The sequence below is a fragment of the Ursus arctos genome, chromosome X (assembly GCF_023065955.2).
Source record: "Ursus arctos isolate Adak ecotype North America chromosome X, UrsArc2.0, whole genome shotgun sequence".
NCBI lineage: Eukaryota > Metazoa > Chordata > Mammalia > Carnivora > Ursidae > Ursus > Ursus arctos.
In genome coordinates, this window is record NC_079873.1 from 67,042,691 (window position 1) to 67,066,477 (window position 23,787).

Below are 23,787 nucleotides of genomic sequence, written 5' to 3' on the forward strand. Positions count from 1 at the left end.
TAGTTATAAAGATGCTCAACAAACTATAGTGAAAAATGGAAATACAGTGAAAACTTCAGCAAAGAGATAGAAAATATAAGAAAGTACCAAAGATCATAGAGCTGAAGAATAAAATAACTAAATTGAAAAAATATACTAGAGGGGTTCAACAGCAGACTAGATGAAGCATACAAAAGAATCAGTTATTTAGAAGACAGGGCAGTTGAACTCACCCGAAAGGGCAGAAAAGAAAAAAAAATAATTTAAAAAAGTGAAGATAGCTTTTGTGTCCTATGGGCAACATAAAACAGAATAAAATTCACGTTATAGGGGTCCCAGAAGGAGGAGAGAGTGAGTAAAGGGCAGAAAACTTATTTGAAGAAACAATAGCTGAAAACTTCTCTAACCTGGGGAAGGAAACAACATCTAGATAAAGGAAGCCCACAGAGTTCCAAATAAGAAAAAACCCAAAAAAGATCCACACAAAGACACATAAGTAAAATTTCAAAAGTTAAAAATAAAGAGAATCTTAAAAGTATCAAGAGAAAAACAACTTATTACACACAAGGGAACCCCATAGAACTATCAACATATTTTTCAACAGAAACTTTGCAGGCCAGAAGGCAGTGACATAATATATTCAAAGAGCTGAAAGGAAAAACAAAACAGAACAAAACAAACAGAGAAACAAACAAAAAAACCTTACAAGAATACTCTACTCAGTAAGATTAACATTCAGTATTGAAGGAAAAATAAAGAGTATTCCAGATAAGAAAACGCAAGAGTTCATCACCACTAAACTGGCCTAATAAGAAATGTTAAGGGACTTCTTTAAGCAGAAAAAAGGGGTATTAATTATTAACAAGAAAACATGTGGAAGTATAAGTCTCATTAATAGAGGTAAATGCAGGAGTCCCCCCCTCCATTATGGGCAAGAGGTATGTTCCAACACACTCCAGAAACTGAAGGTAGTACCAAACCTTATACATGCTATGTTTATTCAATATATATATATATATATATATATATATATATATATATATATATATGATAAAGTTTAACTTAGTTTTAGCATAGTAAGAGATAAGCAACAATAACTTATAATGAAAAAGAACAATTGTAACATTATACTGTGATAAAAGTTACATGAATGCAGTCTCCCTCTCAAAATAATTACTGTACTGCACTCACCCTTTTTCTTGTGATGATCTGAGATGATAAAATGCCTAAGAGATGAGATGAAGTAATGGGAATAACACAGGCATTATGCCATTGCATTAGCTTACTGACCTTCTGAGGATATGTCTTAAGTAGGATTATCTACCTCTGGACCATGGATTCCCATTGGTAAATGAAACCAAACAAAGAAAAACTGCACATAATGAGGGACTACTGTATATAATAAAGGTAGTGGGTTAATTGTTTACAACGGTATTGTGAATAATAAAAGACACAAGTAGTAAAAATAAAGATAAATACAATAATCGGTTAAGGGATACACAAAAAGATGTAAAATGTTACATCAAAAACATAATATGTGGCAGAGGGAGTAAAAAATGCATTATATATATATATATATATATATATAGAGAGAGAGAGAGAGAGAGAGAGAGACAGAGAGACATAGAGAGAGACAGAGAGACAGAGAAACAGAGGGAAAGAAAGAGAGAGAGAGGGAAAAAACCAACCAGGGAACAGTGGCTTTGAATGACACACTGATTCAGATGGATATAACAAATATATTCAGAATATTCCACACTAAAACAGCAGACTACACATTCTTTTCAAGTACACATGGAATATTCTCCAGAGTAGATCACATATTAGGCCACAAAACACGTCTCATGAAAACATGGAGGTTAAATGACATGCTACTAAATGATGAATGGGTCAACCAAGAAATTCAAGAAGATTAAAAAATTACATGGCAACAAATGAAAATGAAAACAATGATCCAAAAATCTTTGGGATGCAGCAAAAGCAGGTAAAGAAGTGAAGGTAATAGCAATACAGGCCTACCAGAAGAAGCAAGAAAAATCTCAAATAAACAACCTAACCTTACACCTAAAACATCCAGAAAAAGAGAACAAACAAAACCCAACACTAGCATAAGGAATGAAATAATAAATATTTTAGCAGAAATAAATGATATAGAAACTAAAAAAAAGGGCAATATAACAGATATGAAATCAGGAGATGGTTCCCTGAGAAGGTCAAGAAAATTGGTAAACTTCTAACCAGACTCATAAAAGAGAGAGAGAGAGAGGCCCCAAATAAACAAAATTACCAACGAAAGAGGAAAAATAACACCCAATACCACAGAAATAAAAACAATTATAAGTGAGTACTATGAAAAGGGGGGAAACTAAGAGAAAGGGGAGACAGGAGCACACAGTGGAATGAACAATGAGAACACTTCCTTAAAGCCACTGGCTGGGAAAACAAGAGGGGTTGATTTTCTTGAGTTTTGGGGACCAGCAGGCTTGAAAACTGGAGTTTTAAAGGTCTGCAGGCTTGGCTGAGATACAGCCTTGAGGGTGCTTCCCTACACCTGTAAAGGAGTCAGGCAAACAACTGGGGGCAGATGGAACAATCTGAGGAACTACTGGGACACAGAGTGGGGAGATTATTTGCTTATCTCGGAGCATGTCTCTGATAGGTAGTGTTCAGGGAGATGCCTCTCCAGGGACCAAGGATCCAGCAGGGGTCAAATTCTTCCCCTCCCTCTCAGCATAAAGGCAAAGTCGCCTAACAGAGTCAGCTTGGCTCCTATGCTTGCTGCCTAGACTGCCTGCTCCAGGACCAACGCCCCTACACTCTGGCACTACCACCCTTCTATGTCTATCCTCCCTCAGTCACAGCAGGGCAAGACCCTCCTTGGGAGAACCTTTGCAGGCCTCAGCCAATACCACCTGCCTAGAGCCTGGAGTTTTGAAAATCTGAGGGCTTGGTTGGGATAAAGCAGGCACACAGTCCAGAGGCAGACAACATGAAGACACTGATCTGGGGGGTGGCTGGGACACAGAGAGAGGAGACCGTCCACTGTTCTCAGGGTGCTTCCCTTGAGAGAAGCAAGCACAGAGACCCCTCCTTGGGGACAAAGATGCAGACTGGTGCCATTTGCCTCCCTTGCCCCACGCATAAACACAGAACCACCTTGGGTGACAAAGCTGCAACACAGGCTGCCTAACCTGCTTAAACAAAGAACCACACCCCTGAACTTTGCTGATCCTGCCCCTCAGAGTCAAGTCAGCCACAGTCCCAGGGATGAGGGCCTCTTCCCCAGAAGACTAGCAGAAACCCCTGCCCATAGCATGTCTCCCAACCAGAGAGTTCTGCAAGGCTTCAGTTCTAGTGGAAGTAGCATCAGGACTCATTTATCAAGCAGACCAGAGCACACCTAGTTAAAACTCACCACACTCTGGCCAAGGACCAAACACTGCCCACTGCAGACAAGGAGAGCCTCTCCAAATGATGGGCCTGAAGGACAGAGTGCTAGAACACAGCAAGAGAGTACATGTAGCACACACCAGAGATACTCCCTGAAGCACCAGGCCCTGGACACTATATGATCTCTTCTGCATAAAGCCATTACTCTCAGAAGCAGGACACATAACAGCTTTTTCTAACATATAGAAGACACAGATGTAGTAAAAATTCCAAGATGGAATTCATCTCAGTGAAACAAGAAAAGGTCACAGTCAAAAATCTCAGTGAAGCAGATATAAGTAACATGCCTGATGGAGAATTTAAAGCAACAATTCTAAGGATACTTGCTGGATTTGAGAAAAGAATGTAAGACATTAGGGAGGCCGTTGCTGCAGAGATAAAAGAATCAAAACAGTCAGAAATGAAAAAAATGCAATAACTGAGATTTGAAACAGACTGGATGCAATGAAAACAAGCATTAAAGAAGCAGAGGAACATTTTAGTGATATACAAGATAAAATAATGGAAAATTATCAAATTGAACAAAAGAGAGAAGAATTATGGAACACAAGTAGAGACAGGGATCTCACTGACTCCATCAAACATAATTACATTTATACCACAGGAGTCCCAGGAGAAGAAGAGAGAGAAAAGGGGACAAAAAATTTATTTCATGAAATAATAGCTGAAAGCATCACTAATCTGGGGAAAGAAACAGATATCCAGATGCAGCAGGCACAGAGAACGCCCAACAAAAATCAACAAAAGCAGGTCAATATCAAGACATACTGTAATTATATTTGCAAAATATAGTGATAAAGGAAAAAATCCTAACAGCAGCAAGACAAAAACAGTCCCCAACTCACAAGGAAAGACCCCTAAGGCTAGCTGCAGATCTCTCAACAGAAACATGGCAAGCCAGAAGGGAGAGACATGATATATTCAAAGTCGTGAGTGGGGAAAAATCTGCAGCCAAGAATACTCTATCCATTCAGGCTATCACTAAGAATAGAGGGAGAGATAAAGGGTTTCCTAGACAAAAACTAAGACACTGTGACCACTAAACCAGCCCTGTAAGAAATATTAAAGGGGGCTCTTTGAATGGTAGGGAAAGACCAAGGTGAAAAGACAAGAATGGAACAGAGAAAATCTTCAGAAACAATGAGAAAACAAGTTATAAAATGGCACTAAATACATATCTATCAATAATTACTATGAATTTAAATGGATTAAAACTCTAATCAAAAGGCATAGGGTGTCAGAATGGATTAAAAAAACACAAGAAGATCCATCAATATGCTGCCTACAAGAAACTCATTATAAACCTCAAAACTCCTATAGATTGAAAGTGAGGGGATGGAGAAATGTTATCATGCAAATGGAGGTCAAAAGACAGGCAGACTAGTAATACTTACATCAGAAAATCTAGACTTTAAAACAAAGATTATAACAAGATATGAAGAAGGGCACTATATCATAATAAAGGGGTCTATCCAAAATGAAGATCTAATAATTGTAAATATTAATGCCCCCAACTTGGGAGCACCCAAATATATAAAACTATTAAAAACAAACATAAAAGGGCAACCCAATCGGGTCCCCTCCCTCTTCAGGAGCTTTATACTATCACTCAATGAACTTTGCTTTACTATTACTCAATAAACCTTGCTTTGCTGCCCCCCAAACCAACCAACCAACCAACCAACCATAAAGGGACTCATTGATAATAATACAATAATAGTAGGGCATATTAAGGCATCACTTACATCAATGGACAGATCTTCTGAGCAGAAAATGAACAAGGAAATAACGGCTTTGAGTGACACACTGGGCTAGATGGGACTTGACAGAAATATTCAGACCATTTCATCCTAAAGCAGCAGAATACACATTATCTTCAGGTGCAAATGGAGCATTCTGCAGAATACATCACCTACTGGGTCACAAGTCAGCCCTAAAGTACAAAAAGATTGAGATCATACCATGCATATTTTCTCACCACAACACTGTGAAACTTGAAGTCAGCCACAAGAAATTTTGGAAAGACCACAAACAGATATAGGTTAAAAAACCATCTTATTAGAGAATGAATGGGTCAACTGGGAAATCAAAGAAGAAATTAAAATTATATGGAAAAAAATGAAAATGAAAACACATACAATACATATCACATGTAACATTTTACATGTACATTTCACAAAACAATACATTTCACATGTAACAAAAACACTCCAAGGAGGGAGATATATAGCAATACAGGCCTATATGAAGAATCAAGAAAAGTCTCAAATAAACAACCTGACCTTTCACCTAAAGGAGCTAGAAAAAGAACAAACAAAGCTTAAAGCCAGCAGAAGAGAAATAAGAGAGATAAGAAGAGAAATAAATGATACAGCAAGTAAAAAAAATAAATAAGTAAAACAGAAATCAGGAGCTGGTTCCTTGAAAAAAATAATAAAATTGATAAACCGCTAGCCAGACTTATCAAAAAGAAAAGAGAAGGACTGAGATGAATAAAACCACAAATGAGAGAGGAGAAATAATACTACAGAAATACAACTAAAAGAAAATATTATGAAAACCTATATGCCAACAAATTGGACAACCTGGAAGAAAACGATAACTTCCTGGAAACACATAAACTACCAAAACTGAAACAGGAAGAAAGAGAGAACTTGAGCAGACTGATAACCGGCAAATTAATTTAAATAGTAATCAAAAAATCTCCCAACAAAAAAAAAAGTCCAGGGCCAAAAGGCTACACAGGTGAATTCTATCAAACATCTAAAGAAAACGTAATACCTTTTCTTCTCAAAATATTCCAAAAAATAGAAATGGAATGAAAACTTACAAATTCATTCTATGAGCCCAGCATTACCCTGATACCAAAACCAGATAAACACTCCACTAAAAAAGAGAACTATAAGCCAATAGCACTGATGAACATGGATACAAAAATTCTCAAAGAAATTCTAGCAAATCGAATCCAACAGTACATTAAAAAAAAAATCATTCCCCATGATAGAGTGGTATTTATTCCTGGGCTGCAAGCATGGTTCAATTTAAAAGTCAATCAACATGATACACCACATTAATAAGAGAAAATTAAGAACAGCATGATCCTTTCAACAGATTTAGAAAAAGCATTTGACAAATTGCAATATCCATTCATAATAAAAACCTTTAACATATGAGGTCTAGAGGGAACATACCTCAACATAATAAAGGGCTTATATGTAAAACTCACAGCAAACAAATACTCAATGGGGAAAAACTGAGAGCTTTTCCCCTAAAATCAGGAAAAAGAAAAGCATGTCCACTCTTACCACTTGTACTCAGTATATTACTGGAAGTCCTAGCCGCAGCAATCAGACAACAAAAAGAAATAAAAGGAATATAAATCAGAAGGAAGACATAAAACTTTCAGTATTTGCAGTTGAGATGATACTCTTTGTAGAAAACCTGAAAGACTCCACCAGAAAATGACTAGAACCGATAAACAAATTCAATAAAGTCACAGGTTATATAATACATGTGAAGAAATGTGTTGCATTTCTATACAATAATAACGAAGCAGCAGAAAGTGAAATTAAGAAAATAATGCATTTTACAATTGCACCTAAAACAATAAAATATCTAGAAATCAACTAAAGAGGTAAAAGACCTGTAGTCTGAAAATTATAAAACTTTGATGAAAGAAATTGAAGAAGACAAAAAGAAATGGAAAGACATTCCATGCTCATGGATTGGAAGAACAAATATTGTTAAAATTTCTATACTGCCCAAAGAAGTCTACACATCTAATGCAATCCCTATCAAAATACCAACAGTGTGTTTCACAGAACTAGAAGAAATAATCCTAAAATTTGTATGGAACCACTAAAGACTCTGAATAGTCAAAGAAAACAAAAAACAAAACAAAAAAAAAAAAACACCACAAAATCTAGAGGTATCACAATTCCAGATGTCAAGTTATATTACGAAGCTGTACTAATCAAAACAGTTTGGTTCTGGCACAAAAATAGACACATAGATCAATAGACAGAATAGGGAGCCTGAAATGAATCCACAATTATACAGTCAATTAGTCTTTGACAATGGAGGAAAGAATACGCAATGGGAAAAAGATAGTCTCTTCAACAAATGCTGTTGGCAAAAATGGACAACTATGTGCAAAAGAATGAAACTAGACCCTTTCTTACACCATACACAAAAATAAACACAAAAAGAACTAAAGATCTAAATGTGAGACCTGAAACCATAAAAATCCTACAAGAGGGTAAAGGTAGTAATTTTTCTGAACAGCTGTAGCACAATTTTACTAGATATGTCTCCTGAGGCATGGGAAATAAGATCAAAAACTATTGGGAGTACATCAGAATAAAAAGCTTCTACACAGCAAAGTAAATGATCAACAAAACTAAAGGCAACCTACGGAATGGGAGAGGATATTTGCAAATGATGTACCTTATAAAGGGCTAGTATCAAAAATATACAAAGAATTAATATCCCTCTATAAAACAGTGTGGAGGTTTCTCAAAAGTTAAAAATAGAACTACCCTATGATCCAGCAATTACAATACTGGGTATTTACCCAACGCATATAAAAACACTCATTCAAAGGGGGGCGCCTGGGTGGCGCAGTCGTTAAGGGTCTGCCTTCGGCTCAGGGCGTGATCCCAGCGTTCTGGGACTGAGCCCCACATCAGGCTGCTTCTTCCTCTCCCACTCCCCCTGCTTGTGTTCCCTCTCTCACTGCCTGTCTCTGTCAAATAAATAAATAAAATTTTTAAAAAAATACTCATTCAAAGGAATACATACATCCTGATGTTTATACAAGCATTACCTACAATAACCCAATTATGGAGATAGCCCAAGCGTTCATCGACTGATGAATGCATAAAGACGATGTGGTATATATATATGAAGGAAATAGCTCAGCCATAAAAAAGAATGAAATCTTGCCATTTGTAATGAGGTGGATAGAGCTAGAGAATATTATGCTAAGCAAAATAAGTCAGAGAAAGACAAATACTGTACGATTTCACTCATATGTGGAAATAAGAAACAAAAGCAACAAGCAAAGGGAAAAGAGAGAGAGAGAGAGAGAGGCAATCCAAGAAACAGACTCATAACTCTAGAGAACTGATGGTTACCAGAGGGAAGGTGGCTGGAAGAATGGGTTAAATAGTTTATGGGGATTAAGGAGGGCACATATCTTGATGAGTATGGGGTATTGTATAGAAGTGTTGAATCACTATATTGTATCCTTTAATATTACATTGTATGTTAACTAACTGGAATTTCAATAACAACTTATCAAAAAGAACTGATACAACTCAACACAACTCAACCCCAAAACAAATAATCCAATTTAAAAAATAGGCAGAATACGTGAACAGACATTTCTCCAGAAAAGACATACAAATGGCCAATAGACACAAAATATGTTCAACATCACTCAACATCAGGGAAATGTAATCAAAACTACAATGAGATATCATGTCACTCCTGTCAGAATGGCTAAAATTAAAAACAAGAAACCACAAGTGTTGGTGAGGATGTGGAGAAAAAGGAAACCTCATGTACTGTTGGTAGGAATATGAACTGGTGGAGCCACTTTGAAAACATTATGGAGGCTCCTCAAAAAGTTAAAAATAGAAATATCCTATGATCCAGTAATCGCAGCACTGGTCTGGTTCTTTACACAAAAAAACAAAACCAAAAAATCACCCCACTAATTAAAAGGGAGGCTGCACCCCTATGCACACAGCATTGCTTACAATAGTAAAATTATTCAATCAGCCCCAGTGTCCATCAATAGATGAGTGGATAAAGAAGATGTGGTATATATTTGTACAATGGAATATTATTCAGCCATAAGAAAGAACGAAATCCTGCCATTTGCAATGACAGGATAAAACAAATTGACACTTTTTTAAAAAAAATTTTTAAAGATTTTATTTATTTATTGGACAGAGAGAGAAAGAAAGAGAGAGAGAGAGAGAGAGAGAGAGAGAGAGAGAGAAGGAGAGACAGCACACTAGCAGGGAGAGCAGGAGAGGGAGAAGGAGGCTCCCCAGTGAGCAGGAAGCCTGATGCGGGGCTCGATCCCAGGACCCTGGGATCATGACCTGAGCCAAAGGCAGAGGCTTAACTGACTGAGCCACCCAGGTGCCCCAAATTGACACAATATTATCTAGACTCACCAAAAAAATAAAGAAAAATGGCTCAAATAAAATCAGAAATGAAGGAGAGAGGGGAGTTCCAAGATGGCAGAGTAGTAGGGGGACTCTGAACTTGCTTCATCCTTTGAATACAACTAGATCAACCTTCAACTATTTTGAACAACTACGAAGAGAATCTGAGGGGTACAGAAACAATCTACACACTTGGAGTGAGAGAATTTAGTAGAGATGAGGTTCAGAGACCTGAACTGGGGGATTGGGAAGCCACGCGGCTGGAAAGGGGAGGAAATGCAGTTCATGGAGCAAAGTCAGGAAGAGGGAGAAAGTTGGAAAGATTGCAATGGCTTGTAACCACACAAAAAGCCATGGAGAGTGGATCCCTGGGTTGCTCAGGGAGAGCTTGCTCCCCTTCCTGAAGGGCATTTGGAGGAGCATATTTGTCCACTCCAGAGAAAAAGGGACAGCTGGGGAGCCACTGAGTGGAGCTCAGCGGTGGTGTCAGAGGGGAGTGCAGAGGGTGTGAGCACACAGGCTCTTAATTTTGTGATATGAGCACACAGGCTCAAATCTCTGTGTGCATGCCAAACACCTGCTTTTCTAGGACTGACTAAGCAGACCACAGAGACTGGAGCAGAACGTGGATAACCTGGCTGCCACTTTTTGCTGGCTGCCACAATAGATTCAAGCTCTGCAATGGCTTTTATGTGACAAAGAGAGTAGTTTAAGTGTAGACAACTGATAACATGCTTTCACTGAGCATTACAATAAACTCAAGCCTCTGCACACGCACTGTGTGAAGGCTTTTCAGGTGGGTATGCCCTGAGCCTACCAGCTAGGGGATAGGAGTGGGCATGCACATCACCAGGCCATTTAAAACAAGCCACTGGCCAGAGATAAAATACAGGAGATCTGTGGCTCTGGTTATGCCAACAACCCAGAAACAGGTTAGGGTAAGGGACTGAGGAGAGTCCAGGTCACAGGAGATTGATGGCTTTTCTAAGAGGGCCTCCTGAGCAGTAGATACCAGGAGTTCCACTCCCTAGGGACAAGAGGGAGAGGTGATGTCTTATTCTATCTACCTCTTCCACCACCCCGCCCACCTCTCACCCACCAGCAGAGAGAAACACAGTGCCTCTAGTGGAGGCTGAAGTCCCCTACAATAAACCCCTCCCCACTGACCTGTCAGGAGCATCTTTAGGAGGGTAAGTCAGCTTGTGTAAAGGACCAAACACTCCCTATTACAAGCAAGGATAAACTCTGTAGAGGAAGGACCAGTGGGAAAGAGCAGGCAAAACACAACAGTAGAGTGTATACAGCATATACCAGAATAACTTCCTGAAGATATTCTTGTTGTTGTTTATATTATTACTGCTGTCATTGCTGTTTTTCTTTTTCTTTTCTTTTTCTTTTTTTTCCTTCTCTCTCTTTCCTCCTATATTTTGTGGACAAAATGACTCGGAGGAGAAATTCACAGCAAAAGAACCAGAGGTAGTACTCTCTGCCACAGATTTAATCAATATGAATATAAGATGTCAGAAATAGAAAGCAAAACAATGATTATAAAGATACTAGCTGAGCTTTAAAAAAGCATAAAAGACACTAGAGAATACCTTACCGCAGAAATAAAAGAACAAAAATCTAATCAGGCTGAAATTAAAAATGCCATTACTGAGATGCAGTCAAAAATGGAGGCTCTAATTGCTAGGTCAAATGAGGCAGAAGAGAGAGTCAGTGATACAGAAGGCAAAATGAAGAAGTAAGGAAGCTGAGAGAAAGAGAGAAAAACAATGACTTGATCATGAGAGGAGACTTTGAGAAATCAGTGATTCCATAAAGCACAATAATATTGAATAACAGGGGTACCAGAAAATGAGGAAAAAGAGAGAGGGACAGAAAGTTTACTTGAACAAATTATAGCTGACCACATCCCTAATCTGGGGAAGGAAACAAGCATTCAAGTTCAGGGGGCACAGAGAATCCCCATCAAAATCAATAAAAACAAGGAAACATATAATCTCTGACATATAATAGTGAAGTTTGCAAATTTCAGAGATAAAGAGAAAATCCTGAACCCAGCTCGAGACAAGATGTCCTTAACCTACAAGGGTAGACATATAAGGGAAGCAGACATGTCCACAGAGACCTGGCAGGCCAGAAAGGACTGGCAAGATATATTCAACGTGCTACGTGAGAAAAATATGCAGGCAAGAATACTTTATCCAGCAAGGCTATCATTCAGAATGGATGGAGAGATAAGGAGCTTTCAGGACAAACAAAAACTAAATGAATTTGTGATCACTAAACCAGCATTGTAAGAAATATTAGAGGGGATCCTTTGAGTTAAGAGAGAGCCCAAAATTAGCAAAGACCAGAAAGGAACAGAGACAATCTATAGAAACAGTGACTTTACAGGTAATAAAATAGCAATAAATTCATATCTTTCAATAATTACTCTGAATATAAATGGACTAAATGTGCCAATCAAAAGACACAGTGTATCAGATGGGATAAAAAAGGAAGACTCATCAATATGCTGCCTACAAGAGACTCATTTTAGACCTAAAAACACCTCCAGATCGAAAGTGAGGGGGTGGAGAACCATTTCTCATACTGATGGACATCAAAAGAAAGCTAGGGTAGCAATCCTTATATCAGACAAATTAGATTTTAAACCAAAGACTGTATTAAGAGATGAAGAGGGATGCTATATAATAATTAAAGGTTTAATCCATGAAACTCTGACAAATATGAATATTTATGCCCTTAACATAGGAGCAGCCAATTATATAAATCAATTAATAACAAAATTAAAGAAACACATTGATAATAATACAATAATATTAGGGGACTTTAACACCCCACTCACAACAACACAGATCATCTAAGCAGAAGACCAATAAGGAAACGAGGGTTTTGAATAACACACTGGACCAGATGGACGTCATAGATATATTCAGAGCATCTTGTCCTAAAATAACAGAATACACATTCTTCGCAATTGCACATGGAACATTCTCCAGAATAGATCACATACTTGGTCACAAATCAGTACTCAACTAGTACCAAAGGTCTGGGATTATTCCCTGCATATTTTCAGACCACAATGCTTTAAAACTTGAACTCAGTCAGAGGGAAAATTTGGAAGAATCACAAAAACATGGAGGTTAAAAGCAACAACTAAACAATGAATAAATCAACAAGGAAATTAAAGAAGAATTTAAAAAATTCGTGGAAGCAAATTAAAATGAAAACACAAGAGTTCAAAACCTTTGGGATGCAGCAAAGGTGGTCCTAAGAGGGAAGTATAAAGCAATACAGGCCTTTCTTAAGACACAAGAAAGGTCTCAAATATACAAGCTACTGTTACATCTAAAGGACCTGAAAAAAGCACAGCAAACAAAGCCTAAACCAAGCCAGAGAACATAAACAATAAAGATTAGAGCAGAAATCCATGAGATTTGATTGATCATTTGAGTCATCAATGAGAACAGTAGAACAGAGCAATGAAACTAGGAGCTGGTTATTTTAAAGAATTAATAAGATTGATAAACCCCTAGCAAGACTTATCAAAAAGAAATTTGGGGTTTATTTATACACATTCACATTCAACATTCATAAATCAATCAACATGATAAATCACATTAATAAAAGAAAGGACAAGAGTTATATGATCCTCTCAATTGATGCACAAATGGCATTTGGTGAAATACAGCATCCTTTCTTGATTAAAACTCTCCACAGTGTGGGGATAGAGGGAACATACCTCAATATCATAAAAGCCATCTACGAAAAGCCCACAGTAAATATCAATCTCAACAGGGAAAAACTGAGACCTTCCCCTAAGGGCAGGAACACGACAATGATGTCCACTCTCACCACTGTAGTTCAACATAGTACCAGAAGTCCTATCCTCAGCAATCAGACAACAAAAAGAAATAAAACCACCCATAGTGGCAAAGAGAAAGTCAAAATGTCACTCTTCACAGATAACATGATACTCTATATGGAACACTCAAGAGTCACCCTAAAAATTGCTAGATCTCATCCAGGGATTCAAAAAAGGGGTAGGATACAAAATCAATGCACGGAAATTAGTTGCACTTCTATACACTAACAAGACAAAAGAAAAAGAAAAGGAATTGATCCTATTTGCAACTGCACCAAACACCATAAGAAACCAGGAATAAAGCTAACCAAAGAGGTAAGGAACCCATACTCTGAAAAATATAGAAAACTTATGAAAGAAATTGAGGAAAACACAAAGAACTATAAAAACACTCCATGCTAATGGATTGGAAGAATAAATATTTTTAAATGTCTATGCTACCCAGAGCAATCTACACATTCAATGCAATCCCTATCAAAATAACCATCGACAAACTGGGTGATAGGCATTAAAGAAGGAATGTGATGTGATAAGCCTGGGTATTATATGCAACTGATGATTTATTGAACACTACATCTGAAAATAATGATATACTATATGTTGGCTAATTGAATTTAAATAAAAAATACCATCTACATTTTTCACAGAGCTGGAACAAAAAATCCTAAAATTTGTGTGGAACCAGAAAAGACCCCGAATTGCCAGGGGATTGTTGAAAAAGAAAACCAAAGCTGGGGGCATCACAATGCCATACATCAAACTATATTACAAAGCTGTAGTCATCAAGGCAGTATGGTAGTGGAACATAAACAGACACATAGAAATTGAACAGAATAGAGAACCCAGAAATGGACCTTCAACTCTATGGTTAACTAATCTTTGACAAAGCAGGAAAAAATATCCAATAGAAAAAAGACAGTCTCTTCAACAAAGGGTGTTGGGAAAATTGGACAGCCACACATAGAAGAATGAAACTGGACCATTATCTTATACCATAAACAAAACTAAACTCAAAATGGATGAAAAACCTAAATGTGATATAGGAATCCATCAAGATCCTAGAGGAGAACACAGGCAGCAATCTCTTTGACCTCTGCCACAACAACTTCTTGCTAGACACACCTCCAAAGACAAGGGAAACAAAAGCAAAAATGAATTTTGGGACTTCATCAAGATAAAAAGCTTTTGCACAGCAAAGGAAACAGTCAACAAAACTAAAAGACAACATACAGAATGGGAGAAGATATTTGAAATATCTCATCAAATAATGGGCTAGTATCTAAGATGTAAAAGAACTTGTCAAACTCAACACCCAAAAAACAAATAATCCTGTCAAGAAATGGGCAGAAGACATGAACAGACATTTCTCCAAAGAAGACATACACATGTCCAATACACACATGAAAAAATGCTCCACATCGCATAGTTTCAGGGAAATACAAATCAAAACCACAATGAGATACCACCTCACACTGGTCAGAATGGCTAAAATTAACAAGTCAGGAAACAACCGATGTTGGCAAGGATGTGGAGAAAGAGGTACCCTCTTACACTGTTGGTGGAAATGCAGCTAGCACAGCCACTCTGCAAACCAGTATGGAGGTTCCTCAAATAATTAAAAATTGAGCTACTGTATGACCCAGCGATTGCACTACTGGGTATTTACTGAAAGGATACAAATGTGGTGATCCAAAGGAGCACCCACACCCCAGTGTTTATAGCAGCAATGTCCACAATATCCAACTATGGAAAGAGCTCAGATGTCCCTCAACAGATGAATGGATAAAGAAGATATGGTACATATATACAACAGAGTATTATTCAGCCATCAAAAAATGAAATCTTGCCATTTGGCAAGATACATGGATGGAACTAGAGAAGTATTATGATAAGCAAAATAAATCAATCAGAGAAAGAAAATTTTCATATAATTTCACTCATATGTGGAATTTATGAAACAAAACAGAGGGTAATAGTGGAAGGGAAGGAAAAATAAAATAAGATGAAATCAGAGAGGGAGACAAAGCATAAGAGCCTCTTAATTATAGGAAACAAACTGAGGGTTGCTGGAGGGCATATGGGTGGGGGGATGGGTAACTGGGTGATGGGCATTAAGGAGGGCAGGTGATACAGGTAGCACTCAGTGTTACGTGCAACTGATGAATTACTGACCTCTACCTCTGAAACTAATGATATACTACATGTTAATTGAATTTAAATACAATAAAATTTAAAAAATGCAAGAACAGAAATAAAACAAAAACAAAAAAAAGGAAATGAAGGAGATATTACAACTGTTAACACAGAAATATGGTACATTATGAGGCTGCTATGAATAATTAAAAGCCAAGAGATTGGACTACCTAGAAGAAATGGTGAATTCCTGGAATCCTATCATAATTGAAGCCTAAATGAAGAAGAAAGAGAAAATATGAACTAACCAATTAGTATAAATAAAATTGTATCTTTTATAAAAAAAAAATCTCAACAAACAAAAGCCAGACACCTTTACAGGTTAATTCTACGAAACATTTAAGAAGAGATAATACCTATCCTAGAACTATTTCAAAAAATTGAAGTGGAGGCAAAGTTTCCAAAATCATTTCATGATGTCAGCATTATCCTGGTAATAAAACCATACAAGGACACTAAAAAATCAAAAGGAAGAAAAAGAAAAACATAAATATCCCTGATAAACATAGATACAAAAATTCTCAACAAAATATTAGTAAACAAATTCAAAAATACATCAAAGTTATTGTGTATCATGATCAAGTGGGATTTATTACTGGGATATAAAAATGATTCCACTTCCACAAATCAAACAACATGATACACCACATTAACAGTATAAAAGATAAAAATTATATGCTCATGTAACTAGATACATAAAGAGCATCTGACAAAATTCAACATCCATTTGGGTAAAACTTCTCAAAAATGTTGGTGTATAGGGAACATACCTCAACATAATAAGTCCACAGCTAACATTAAGTCAACAGCAAAAAGCTTTCTAAGATCAGGAACAAGATAAGGATGTCCACTATCTCCACTTTTATTCCACATAGGTATTAGAAATCCTAGCCTGAACAATTAGACTAGAAAAAGAAATAAAAAGGCATCCAAATTGGGAAGAAGCAGTAAAACTGTCACTATTTGCAGATACCATCATTTTGTATATAGAAAACATAGAAGGCTCCATTAAAAAAAGTGTTAGAACTAATCGACAAAGTCAGTAACCTTGCAAAGTACAAAATCAACATGGAAAAATCTGTTGCATTTTTATAAACTAATAATGAACTATCAGAAAGATAAATTAAGATAACTATCCATTTACATTATACGTAAATGTATATATGTATATATAAAACTAATAAATTGTTGAACACAACATCAAAAACTAATGATGCATTATATGTTGGCTAATTGAACATAATAATAAGAAAATTTAGAATAAAAAACGAATAAAATATCTAGACACAAACTTAACCAAAGTAGTGAAAAACCTGTACACTCAAAACTACAAAACACTGATGAAAGAAAAAAAAAAAAACTGAAGACACAAGTAAATGGAAAGTATTCCAAACTTATGGACTGAAAGAATTAATATTGTTAAAATGTCCATATTACCAAAAATTCAATGCAATCCCTACCAAAATCCCAGTGGTATTATTCAAAAAATTATAGAATGAACAATTCTAAAATCTGTTTGGAATCATAAATGACCCCAAATAGCCAAAGCAGTCTTGAAAAAGAAAATATAAAAATTATAGTTTTCAAGCGCCCTGATTTGAAACTATATTACAAAGCTATACTAATCAAAACAGTATGGTATTGGCATAGAAACAGACATGTACCTCAACAGAACAGAATAAAAAGCCCAGAAATTAATCACACATATATGGTCAACTATTTTATGACAAAGGAGATAAATACAAGGGGGGGAAATAGTCTCTTTAATAAATGGAGTTGGGAAAACTGGACAGCCACATGAAAAGAATGAAACTAGATTATTATCCTATACCATACACAAAAATTAACTCAAAATGGATTAAACAGTTAAATGCAGGACCTGAAACCATAAAACTTCTGGAAGAAAACTAGGAAGTAAACTCCTTGACATTAGTCTTGATTTTTTTTAACTGACTCCAAAAGCAAAGATAACAAAAACAAAAACAAGTGGGACCACATCAAACTAAAAAGCCTCTGCAAAGCAAAGAAAAACATCAATGAAATAAAAAGGCAATGTACTAAATGGAAAGAAAACACTTGCAAGTCACATATCTGATAAGGTATTACTATCCAAAATATATAAAGAACTCCTGCCAACTCATCACCAAAAACAATCAAACAATTCAATAAAAAAAAGAGAGCAGAGGATCTGAATGGACATATTTTCAAAAGAGATGTCACTAATCATCAGGGAAATACAAATGAAACCCATGATGAGTTATTACCTCACACCTGTTAGAAAGGCTATCATCAAAAAGACAAGAAATAATAAGTGTTGAGGAGGATGTGGAGAAAATGGAAAACTTGTGAACTGTTGGTAGTAATGTAAATTGGTACAGCTAGTATGTAAAACAGTATAATAAAGGGGTCAATTTATCAAGAAGAAATGATAATCTTTTTTTAATATTTTTTATTATATTATGTCACCATACAGTACATCCCTAGTTTTTGATGTAAAGTTCCATGATTCATTAGTTGCGTATAACACCCAGTGCACCATGCAATACATGCCCTCCTTACTATCCATCACCAGCGTATCCCATTCCCCCATCCCCCTCCCCTCTGAAGCCCTCAGTTTGTTTCTCAGAGTCCATAGTCTCTCATGCTTCATTTCCCCTTCTGATTACCCCCCTTTCTTTATCCCTTTCTTCTTCTACCGATCTTCCTAGTTCTTACGTTCCATAGATGAGAGAAACCATATGATAATTGTCTTTCTCTGCTTGACTTATTTCACTTAGCATTACAATTTTGCAATGAATTCTTCTAGACAACTGAACAGGAGAAAACACTGCTCAACTCATTCTATAAAACCAGAATTGCTTTGGCATTAAAACTAGACATAAAAAATACAAGAATTCTATAGTTAAATATCTTTCATAAAAATAAATGTAAAAAATCTGAAAAAACATTTAGGAAATATCATCCGTCAATATGCAAAAAAAGATAATACACCATGTCTACATGGGGGATTCATCCATAGACAAGACTGCTTCAACATTTGACAATCAATGTAATTCACCTATTAAATGATTAAAGAAGAAAAAACATAATATTTCAATAATTGCACTGAAAGAATATTACAAAATCTAATGTACGTACCTGATAAAAATACAACAAACTAGTAACAGAAGAGAACTTTCACAACCTGATAAAGAACATGTAAAAAGACCTATACTGAACTTTGTAATCTATGCTAAAATGATGCTTTTCCCCTATGATCAGAAATAAGGCAAGACTGTCTGCTCTTACTAATTATGTAGAACACTGAACTGGAGGGTGAACCCAGTGCAACAAACACAAATGAAAGAAGTAAATGATGTCCATAAAGGAAAAAAAAGTAAAAACTCCTTGTTTGTAGGCTATAAATAGAAAAGTCTATGGAATCCACCAAAAAAAAAAAAAAGCCATCAGGTGTAATAAGTAAGTTCAGTTAAATTGTGGGATGCAAGTTCAATAGGCAAAAAAAAAAAAAAAATGTATTTCCATCAAACTTTAAAATTAATAAGAAAGCAATTCCATTTACAATGTCATTTTAAAAAAGGAAATAGAGATAAATCTGATAAATAATGTTCAAGACCTATACACTGAAAATGACAAGACATTGCTGAGAGAAATTAAAGGAGACTCAAAAACTGGAGAAAAAATCATATTCATGGATCGAAGACTCAATATTGTGAAAATGTCAATTAACTGCAAATTGACCCATAGAGTCAATGCAATCCCAGTCAAAATCCCAGCAAGCTTTTTTGTAGAAAGTGGAAGGCTGATTTTAAAATTGATATGGAAATACAAAGGACCTAGAAGAGGCAAAAAAAACTTTGAAAAAGAAGAGCAAAGCTCAAGGATTTACACTAACTTACTTTAAGACATATTATAAGGGTACATATAAGGGTACAGTAATTAAGAAATCAAGTGGTGGTGTAATAAAGATAAACAAATAGACCAAACAACAAAATAGAATGTCCAGAAATAGACCTTCATATATATGGTCAATTGATTCTCAACAAAAATGCAAGGTGATTCAGTGAAGAAAGTACAGACTTTTAATCATGATGCTAGAATCATGATGGGATATGTATACGCAAAAAAAAAAAAAAAAAAAAAGGAAGAAAGAAAAGGACTTCAACCTCAACACATACCTTTCACCATACACTAAAATAAACTCAAAATGGGATTATAAACTTAAATGTAAAACCTAAAATTATTAAATGTCTAGAAGACATAGAAAAATCTATGTGACCTGAGATTAGGCGAATATTCTTTAAATAGGACACCAAATTCATAAAAGAAAGAAATTATAAGCTGGAATTCATCAAAATTAAGAAGCTCTGCTTTTGAAAAACAGTATTAAAGAGATGAAAAGACAAACCACAGAACAGAAGAAAATATTTGCAAACACCACATATTATAAAGGACTTACCATCCAAAATATATACTCTCAAAACTCAGAACACACACAACTTAAAGAAAAATGAGCCAAATATTTAAAAAGACAGTTTATCAAAGAAGATAAATAGATGCCAAAATAAGTGCATGAGAAGATGCTCAACATCATTAGTCATTAGGACTATGCAATTCAAAACCACAATAAGGTGCCACTACACACTTATGTCCAAAATCAAAACAAGACCAGTGACCATATTAAGGGTTGGCAAGGATGTGGAGCAACTGAAACTCTCATACACTGCTGGTGGGAATGTAAAAATTATAATCCTACCTTAGAAAACAATTTGATAAGTGCCTTTAAAATAAGTTAAAACATACACCTACCAAATAGCCCAGTCATTATACTCCTAGGTATTTCATCATGAAAAATGAAAACATAACCATGAAAATGAAAACATATGTACATACAATCACTTGTGCATGAATGTTTGTAGCAGCTTTATAGTAATATCCAAAAACTGCGAACAACCCAAATATCCATCAATAAGTTAATGCATAAACAAATGGTAGTATATCCATACAGCGGAATACTATTCATCAATGAAAGTGAATGAACCACTGATACATACAACACCATGGCTAAATCTCAAAATAATTATTCTGAGTTAAACAAGCCAGACAAAAAAGAATAGACACTATATGATTCCGTTTATATAAAGTCTTAGAAAATGTAAACCAAACAATGACAGAAAGCAGATTCAGTAGGGGCAGGGTGGAAGGGAGGCATTACAAAGGGGCACAAGAAAATGGTTGGGGATGACAGATAAGCTTATTATCTTGATTGTGATGACGGTTTCACAGGTATATACAAATATCAAATTTTATCGAAGTTTTCACTCTAATATGTGCAACTCATTGTATGTCAATTATACCTTCATAAAGCTGTTTTAGAATAAATTGAACACTACTCCCAGAGGCATTTTGGTAGCTTGAGTAGCCAAAATCCTAGGCTTGCCCCTATCTATTTCATCCAGTTATTTATATTGACCTTGTGCCTAAAGAAATAATGAGTAGCACACTGAGATGATCTAAATGACAAGCAGACAGAAAATGCCATTAACTGACACATCAACTAAATACTATGCAGTGAAGCAAACAGAATAATTATTTAAAATTTCTATAGAAAAAAATTAATTAGCAGAACACAAATGATTTTTCTTAGTTTTGTTTCACTAAAATATAGTAAAAATTTACAGATACTCACCTCTTTGGATAATCTTGTGAAGACATCTCCTCCCCTGAGAAAATCCAGTATTAAATACAGCTTCCCTTCAGTCTGAAATGCTAATTATAAATTAGAATGTAGTAACAGAACATTAACAGAATCTTAAAGGCTTAACAACCTTAGTATAATTTTTAATTAATATATATGTTTAGAGTTTTATCATTAAACACTATAAAGGAATTAAGCATTTATTCACATGGTCCAATGTTATTGGATAACATTATCTCAAAATCGAATTTAGTGCTGAAATAGCTGTAAGTTCCTTCCTAGAACATAATCAACTTTACATGTGGTTTTACACAGAAACTTCTACTGCCATCATTGTCCTGATTTATGGAGCATCGTGTTCTACTGCAAACTGCCTGAACTCCACCTCCCTACCGACTGAGAATCTACTAATTCTTTTAAGCTCAGCAAAAATACCTCCTCCATCAAGCTTTCCTCTCTTAAGGATTTCTCTCTTTTCACATTCCATAGCTTCCTTACGCTCTTCTCCGTAAGAATTACTTGCTACTACTTTTGAGATCTCATTGTTCTTTATTTATGTCTCTCTTATGGCACTTACTCCATTTTGATTTGTACAATTAATTTGTTTACATGTCTGTGTTCCAATAGATAAATTTTCTGAGTCAGAGATTGTTTCACCTCTAGAGCCTACTGCATTCAATAAAGTGTTTTGCACACAACTGGTATTTACTGATTAATGTAATGTTATCCTATTGATTCAAGGAAGTGGGACTTTAGATACTACTACTTTCCATTTAGGGTAACAGGGAGTGAAAGAATAATGGGTGGAAATTTTCTAAAGATTTTTTTTATAAAAATAATTTAGTACTTATTTTAATGTATTATTTTTCAAAATTTCCTAAGAATAAAATCAATAGCTGCTACTTTTTTAAATCTTAAAAGCTCAAAGTGACATCACAGAATATATCAGTGATTTAATGATGTATATACCTTTGAATTCTCCAGGAAAGCCAAACTTCACAATCTCATGTATGCATTAAATTATCAATGGAGCCATGATTCAAACTTGGAACTGTCTGACTCCAAACTCATGTTCTTTCATTATATTTACTGCTTCTTACTGGTATCCCTCTTCCCCAAAGTATAAGAAAGAATAACTCAAATGGACTAATGTAACTACATTTTCCTCTTCAACAGAGCTAGGAAATAAATTAATATGCTCATTATGAACATGTAAGAGAAACACATCCAAACATCAGATGCTTTGAATAAATTATCACAGTTTATAGCCTGAGATCATTAAAGGCACAGCCTAGCAGAGTAAAGAAATACCACCAGACAAGTAATCAGAAGATACTATCTTATTACCTTAGACAAATTAACCAACAGATACAGAAAATACAATTCAAAATTGGATATCGATTCTTATTCTTTTTTCAGATAAAAGATTCAGATACATAGTTGAATGTATTAAATTATTTTAAAGTATTTATTTCCTGTTATATTACTGTTGGAAAGGAAATCTTAATTCTCTAATTCCATAAATTAAAAAGAAATTACATACCATAGTGTAATTTGACAATAAATGGATGATTTACTTCCACCAGTATATCCCTTTCCATCTTTGTTCGAACTCTGTCTCGAACTAAAAATTATAGAAGGGTAGAATATATTACTGTTCTATATAAAATTTCAGTAGCGATCCCATCAATAATTCAGCAAACAAAAATATGAAAATATAACTTTATAAGTGTTTAAATTTGCAATCTATATATTCCTAGACAGTAATTACCATATTCTCAGAAAGCCAACAAATTTAGTTTAGATCTAGATGGATTAAAGTGACATAAATAGGTATTTGGCTAATATGTATTTATTATATATTGGTCTCCAATTGTTCAAATGAGTTTACCGATTAAAACTGAGCACAGTGTTATTGCTATCACAGCCTAGAAGATGGTGTATGTAAGTGTATCCAGGTGGTTGTGCTTTTTCAATATGCAAAACCAACACAGATGGAACAGGAAAAAAAAAGAATCTTAAAAGAATATAGCTTACTAAAATAAGTTCACTTTATATTAAATAAAATGTGTCACTTTTTATAGGATTAAATTTTTACCAGGGTACAGTCTCACTAAATTAGAGCATATGCCAATATCAAACCTAGAAATATCACTTACAGGCTAGAAAACCATAACACTTACTAATGTTTAAAGGAAACTGAGTCTACTCAATATATACAAGCAATACACAGCATATTTCTTAAAACAAGCTTTATCAAATTCTATTTTAATAAGCTTTGTAATTTTCTACCTTTTAAAGAAGCTTTTTTTAACACCTTCATTGCATAGAGCTGCCCAGCATCAGGACCAGTCTTCTTTCGAACAAGAAAAACCTAACAGAGGAATTTTTTTAAAAAAGTAAAATTCATATTT

At 35.3% G+C, this 23,787-nt stretch overlaps 1 protein-coding gene across 1 annotated transcript in view; it reads right to left on the minus strand.

Moving 5' to 3' along the window:
- Positions 1–23,787, minus strand: part of RPS6KA6 (ribosomal protein S6 kinase A6) — a 186,298-nt gene that overhangs the window by 78,568 nt on the left and 83,943 nt on the right. The window contains exons 4-6 of the mRNA XM_048213614.2: positions 23,666–23,747; positions 22,917–22,997; positions 21,365–21,444 (exon numbers count right to left, since the gene is read on the minus strand). Coding sequence (XP_048069571.1) covers positions 21,365–21,444; positions 22,917–22,997; positions 23,666–23,747 — 243 coding nt within the window. The remainder of the gene's footprint in view (positions 1–21,364; positions 21,445–22,916; positions 22,998–23,665; positions 23,748–23,787) is intronic.